Here is a 6,397-nt window from a genome sequence, read left to right on the forward strand (position 1 = left end):
GCCCAGAGGACATAAAGGCCTAGATTCAGGTGAGCCATGTGGCCAATACCAGGTGAACTTCAGAGGTGAGGTCCTGGGGGCTGAGAGACTGAAGCTAGCAAAAGAGGGGCGCTGTGGGCCCCTTCCCTGAGGAGGTAGGTAGGACCCATTGAGGTTGGACTGGAGTCTGAAGGTGGGAGTGAGAGGTCAGGGGAAGAGGGCAGGTGGGGCTCTCTTCTCCCAAGGGCACTGTGCGCTCTGGACTTACTGGGCTCGGGGTCTTGTTGCAGAGATGCAGCTGCTGCCGGCCCTCGCAGGGCTCCTGGCCGTCCTGGCCGTGCCCCAGTGCTCTCAGGGTGCTGGTCCAGGTAATGATGCAGAAGGGAAGAGGTGGTATGTTGGGGGGTGGTTCTGCGTCCCAAGGGCTCGGTGCAGGCCACCCTGGCTCTGGGGCCCATTCCTGATCTTGTGACCCATGTTCTGGGCAGCTGTCCCGGAGGAGGTGGAGACCGCAGTGGTACTGACCTGCATGAAGGAAGCCAAGCGACTAGTGGACATGGCCTACAAGGAGCGGCGGGAGAGGTGGGGTACCTGGCACTTCCCTGCCCCAGGTCTTTCAGAGAAGGAACTTGACATGGGGACTTCATGGGTGGGGATGGAGCCCCTGTCTGTCTGTCAGTCTTTATGTCTTTAGATTTCAGAACATCTTCAAAACCATCTCTCCCCATGGCCTGGCCTCTGTCTGGACACCCGGGTCCATACTCTGTTTATAAAGAGAGACCTTCTTCCCGTCTGTGGGTCTGTCTGCACTGTCCTGTGTGCTGGCTTGGGGCTAGGGCTCTGCTGAGTGTCTCCATCCCCGCTGTCTCTGGCCTCACTCCTCCCTTCTCCAAGCAGCATTAAGCGGCGGCTTCACAGTGGCTTGGCCAGCCCCATGGAACTCCTGTCCTACTTCAAGCAGCCGGTGGCAGCCACCAGGACAGCTGTGAGGGCTGCTGACTACCTGCACGTGGCCCTAAGCCTGCTGGAGGGGAAGCTGCGGCCTCTGTGGCCGAGGCCCTTCAACGTCACTGGTACTGTCGCCCCTACAACCCCAGTCTTCTGCTCCACTAGTGACCTCGGTCATCTCCCAGTGACCCCCGCCCCCCACTGCTCTTCTGGCGAGTCTCGGGAGCCCCGGAGTCTGCTCTCGGTGTCCTCAGACTGGGCCCCTAACCAAGGCTGCCCAGCTTAGGCTAGGAAATGGGGAGGGGGGGACTCAGCAACCACGCCCGGCTTTCCCCGGCCCCAGACCTGCTGACACCGGCCCAGCTGAATCTGCTGTCCACGTCGAGCGGCTGCGCCTACCAGGACGTGAGGGTGACGTGCCCGGAGAACGACAAGTACCGCACCATCACCGGCCATTGCAACAACAGGTGCGGCCGGCTGCGGGCGACCCCTCGGCGGGCGGGCGGCTCCTTGCGGGGCCAACTCGCGTCAGCGCCACGTCCTCCCGCTGCAGGCGCAGCCCCACGCTGGGGGCCTCCAACCGCGCCTTTGCGCGCTGGCTGCCCGCCGAGTACGAGGACGGCTTCTCGCTGCCCTTCGGCTGGACGCCCGGGGTCAAGCGCGGCGGTTTCCCGGTGCCCCTGGTGAGCACCGGCCGGCGGGAGGTGGGGGGCTGAGGGGGAGGCGAGGCCCGGCCCGGAGGCGCGCGGGTCCCCAGGCGGCCCCTGACGCTCCGTGTCCCGCAGGCGCGCGCCGTCTCCAACGCCATCGTGCGCTTCCCCACGGACCAGCTGACCCCGGACCAGGAGCGCTCTCTCCTGTTCATGCAGTGGGGCCAGCTGATCGACCACGACCTCGACCTGAGTCCGGAGCCGGCCGCCCGGGTCTCCTTCGTCACTAGTGTCAACTGCGAGACTAGCTGCCTGCAGCAGCCGCCCTGCTTCCCGCTTCAGGTGCTCCCTTCCTCCTGCCCCGCCGCTGCCTGCCGGGTGGGGAGAAGGGGAAGCCTTCCTGGAAGAGGCCAGCTCTCGCTGTGTTCAGAGTTCCCTCCCCCGCAACTGAGTAAGGCTGGCCCTGCCTACCCACTTGCCTCCGCCTCCCTCCAAACCCCGCGTGTCGGTGCCGGGGTGCTTAGTCCTTTCCTCCGCACAGAGCGCCACCTGCCCTCCCCACCCCCGCCTCTGGCGCACATAGCACAGAACCTAGGCTGTCGGTTGCAGCAGGGCTGGAGGGGACTGTTTGGTTGGGGCACACACCCAGTAGGGAGAGGAGGAGAGAAAGGAAGGAGAATGGCAGAGAGCCAGAGAGAGGAAAGAAAGGCAGGGGTCAGAGTGAAAGACAGGAAAGGGATAGGAAAGGGGGGATCAGGAAAGGAAAAGCAAGAGGAGGCTAACTGAGAGTTAGAGACCACATCCAGAGAACACCGGGGGAGGGAAGGGCAGACACCCTGGAGAAAAGGAAAGAAAGGAAGTTTATGTGAGGACTGGCTGGCCCTCCTCCAGGGGGTCGCACATGCCCCCTTCCACAGTTCTGGTCACCACCCCCAAAGCTCGAAGCTCCAGGGCACTCTGCCGGTGCAACCTCAGGCCAGAAGCCCTCAAGAGCCCTCGTTTCGGTGTCTGGGTCTCCCCCTCGGGTCCTGGGTTCCAGGCTGCTTTGGAGGTGGGATCAAGGCCTTGGGGTGGGGGGGGGTGGACAGGAGGAGAGCCAACCGGCCCTATGTGTCACAGATCCCGCCCGATGACCCCCGCATCAAGAACCAGCGTGACTGCATCCCCTTCTTCCGCTCCTCGCCAGCCTGCACAGACAGCAACTTCACCATCCGCAATCAGATCAACGCACTCACCTCCTTCGTGGATGCCAGCATGGTGTACGGCAGCGAGGACCCTCTGGCCGCCAAGCTTCGAAACACGACAAATGAGCTGGGGCTGATGGCCGTCAACACCCGCTTCAACGACAACGGTCGGGCCCTGCTGCCCTTCGACGACCTGCACGATGACCCCTGCCTCCTCACCAACCGCACAGCGAACATCCCCTGCTTCCTGGCAGGTCAGCCCCGAGTGGGAATCTGGGGTGGTGCCGGCGGGGGGTTGGCACTCGGCGCTGGGGCCACAGGGGACCTGTTGGTGAACAGCCCGTGGGTTTGCGTTTAGAGAGACTCTGTCCTCACCAACTTCACATTAATCCAGTTGCCTCGGTGACAAGCTGGATGGAGCCAGAAAGGCAAACAAACCCAAAACGAAAACCCAAACCCAAAACCACACAAATAACCCCAAACCCAAACTAACCAAAACCAAAAAGCCAAACCTAGGAAGGAGACTCGGGGGTGGCTGCGGAACCACTGTCCCTCTGCCCATCCCTTTCGCCATCTCTCCTTCTCCCTCTGGACTCGGGCAGAGAGTTGAGTCCCCAGGGACAGGGAACTAAGGGGACAGAGAGCAACGTGGCACCCTCACTCTCTAGACCTGCGTCATCCGCTGTGCTAGCCACCAGCCACATGCGGCAATTTCCATTTAAATTTAATTCAGATTAATTGAAATTAAATGGAAAATTCAGTTCCTCTGCTGCACTAGCCACATTTCAAGTGTTCAGTAACCTCACAGGCTAGTGGTTCCCATATAGGGCAGCACAGATGTCCAACATTTTCATCAATTTGGAAAGTTCTATGGGACGGCACTGCTCCGGAATTACCCCCCCCCCACCATCTTGATTCCCTGTCGAAGAGAGGGTGCGATTTTAGATTGAAACACCTGGCAGCCCTGGGGATATGGTTGGGGCAGTAATGGTGCCCATGCCCAGAAATTTCCAATGTTTCCTTTTTCTTTTTTTAAAAAAGATTTTAATTTTTTAAAAAGATGTATTTATTTATTTGAGAGAGAGAGAGAGCAGGGGGAGGGGGAGAGGGAGAGGGAGAAGCACTCAGCTGAGCGTGGAGCCTGAGGTCATGACCTGAGCCGAAATCAAGAGTTGGACACTCAACTGACGGACATACCCAGGTGCCCCAAGATTTTATTTTTAAGTAATCTCTACACCCAACCTGGGGCTCAAACTTACAACCCCCAAATCAAGATTCATATGTCCCACCCACTGAGAGGTCAGGCAACCCTCCAATATTTTTTTAATGTAAATCCAAGAGTGGTCCTGAGGCCCCTGCATTCACATCTGGCCTCCCAGCCTCTCCTCCCGTTGACTTCTGGTGGTCTCTCCCCTGCCTGAGCCTTGGGGACGAGAACCGAGGTCAGCTGCGGTCCACACTGGAGCCGACACTTTTCTGGGCTGGTGAGGGAAGAGCAGCGCTCCTCAGCCAGTTACGGCCGCCCCCGTCCTGGCATCGTGTCCTGGGCCTGGATCATTGTGACCTCATGGGATAGTAAACCTGCTCTCAGAGACTCTTTCCCACCAGCATCTGGAGCTGATAAAGACTGGACCCAGTGTCCTGGTAAAAGGGCCTGGCCCTAACTCCTGGGCCCTTCCAGAGAAGAGGTGGGGAGGACGAGAGGATTAGAGATCTCACTTGGTTTTTGTTTTTGTTTTTTGTTTTTTTTGACTCTCGGAGCTTGAGCAGGCTGCAAATTAGCATGTAGTAAGGCTGGGGATGGCAACTCTGATTAGATGGTGTGGCTTTCTAGAGTCCTGTGTTGAGAGGGATTCTGGGGCTGAGTCCAGTCTGAGCAGGAGAGAGCGCTGTGGTCATGAGCTGTCTGACGGCATGGAAGTAGGGAGCGCCGACACGCATGCTACTTTTTGGCCTTCCCTGCATCAAGAGACTAAGTCAACCAGGCAGTTCATGAATCACCTACTTTGTAGCGGGCATGGTGTGAAACTCCGGATGTCTGTGTGTGAGCTGGGTGGAGTGTCAGATGCAAAAAGGCACGAGCCCTGGTCCTCATCCTCAAGGAGCGCCCAGTCTCAGCTACTAGAATGTGGCAAGTCACGTGTCAGCTCTGATGCCTATTGAATGAGCATCTCCAACCAGCAGTGCCTCTTCGCAGAGGAAGAAGTTATCACGGTGGGCCAGGGCAGCAAGGGAGGACCTCCTAGAGGAGGCGCACACTGAGTGCGGTGTGGAAAGATGGATAGAGAGGAAGTCTGGGTTTCAGACCTTGGTTGAGGAGGGAGTTTCGGTGGAGCAAGTCCTTTCTGATGGGATCTTAGGAATGACAGTGGCTTTTGCTTCCCCAAGGGGACACCCGCTCAAGTGAGATGCCTGAGCTCACCTCCATGCACACACTCTTTCTGCGGGAGCACAACCGGCTGGCCACGGAGCTCAAGCGCCTGAACCCTGGCTGGGATGGAGAGAGGCTCTACCAGGAAGCCCGCAAGATCGTGGGAGCCATGGTCCAGGTAGGCAGTCCTGAGCATTGGTGATGCCAGGGGTCAGGCAGGCTTGGGATCCAAACACGGCCCTACCACATCCTCGCTGTGTGACCTGGGGCACGTTAACCCCCATGAGCCTCAGTGTGTGCGTCCATGATGCTGTAAAGTTTAAATGATCTATGTGAAAACACCTGGCAGATACTAAGGGCCTGATAAAGGTTACTTGGCTTCCATCCCCTCCTTCCTAGGCTGGCTCCCCTCTCTGCTCTCCTGTCCATTAGAAATGGCTTCAGGAGGGTTAAAGGGGTGGGTCTGAAGTGCCAGCACATGGTAGCTGGTCAGTAAATGCCTTTCCTTTCCTTTCTTCATCTCCTCACGGCTCTTGGCTCCTTTACCCACTCATCTCTTCTTTTGGCTCTATCATAGCTCACCCAATCTCCTCACCCTTGTTTATCCCTGGGGAGCGTTCCTGGTTCTCTCTCCCAGCTTCTGATGCTTCAGCACCCCCATCCTCTCCACAAGACACACACACACCTTTTTCATACTCTTTAGACTCTGGAGGGGGAGAGAGTTGCAGGTGTGGAGGCTAAGTTTTTGCTTTGCACCAAGAACTTCAGTGAGATTCATTGAAGCCTTGCAGAAAATTCCAGACTCTAGAATCTATACTTTCTCTTTGCCCTGGGGGAAATCATCTAGGGTGGCCCTTTTCCTTTTTGCCTCCCCTCTTCCACAAATGCATATTGAGCCCAACCGTGAGCCAGGTGCTTGCTGGGCACCGAGTAATTTCAAGAGAAATAAGATGCAACCCTTGCTCTCAGGAGCTTATAAGTTAGGAGAATAAAAGACATGAATAACTCAAGGGCAAAGGAGCTATTGACCAACGAAGCCCTTTGTTATTTAATCCTTTAAGGCAGAGGGCAACATAATTATCCTAAATTTACGTTTGAGTAACTGGGGCTCCCCGAGGGTTATACCTGGCCCAAAGTCACACAGCAGGCAAGCAGTGGAGCTGTGTTTGCTACTCGGTGCCACCCTGTTAGCCCCAGATCCCGCGCTGTGGGAGACAACTCCCTGGCTGTGGACAGTGGAGCTCCCCCCCGCCCCGCCCACCCAC

At 57.6% G+C, this 6,397-nt stretch overlaps 1 protein-coding gene across 2 annotated transcripts in view; it reads left to right on the forward strand.

Moving 5' to 3' along the window:
• The window catches only part of MPO (myeloperoxidase), a 9,902-nt gene continuing 3,505 nt past the window's right edge, over window positions 1–6,397 (forward strand). The window contains exons 1-9 of one of the 2 annotated variants that reach the window (XM_019810086.2): window positions 1–134; window positions 270–347; window positions 468–561; window positions 877–1,052; window positions 1,271–1,394; window positions 1,481–1,610; window positions 1,713–1,919; window positions 2,697–3,015; window positions 5,150–5,310. In XM_019810086.2, coding sequence (XP_019665645.2) covers window positions 272–347; window positions 468–561; window positions 877–1,052; window positions 1,271–1,394; window positions 1,481–1,610; window positions 1,713–1,919; window positions 2,697–3,015; window positions 5,150–5,310 — 1,287 coding nt within the window. In that variant the 5' untranslated portion in view covers window positions 1–134; window positions 270–271. The remainder of the gene's footprint in view (window positions 135–269; window positions 348–467; window positions 562–876; window positions 1,053–1,270; window positions 1,395–1,480; window positions 1,611–1,712; window positions 1,920–2,696; window positions 3,016–5,149; window positions 5,311–6,397) is intronic. The other variant, XM_034641251.1, reaches the window with a different exon arrangement.

The sequence above is a fragment of the Ailuropoda melanoleuca genome, chromosome 13 (assembly GCF_002007445.2).
Source record: "Ailuropoda melanoleuca isolate Jingjing chromosome 13, ASM200744v2, whole genome shotgun sequence".
Lineage (NCBI taxonomy): Eukaryota > Metazoa > Chordata > Mammalia > Carnivora > Ursidae > Ailuropoda > Ailuropoda melanoleuca.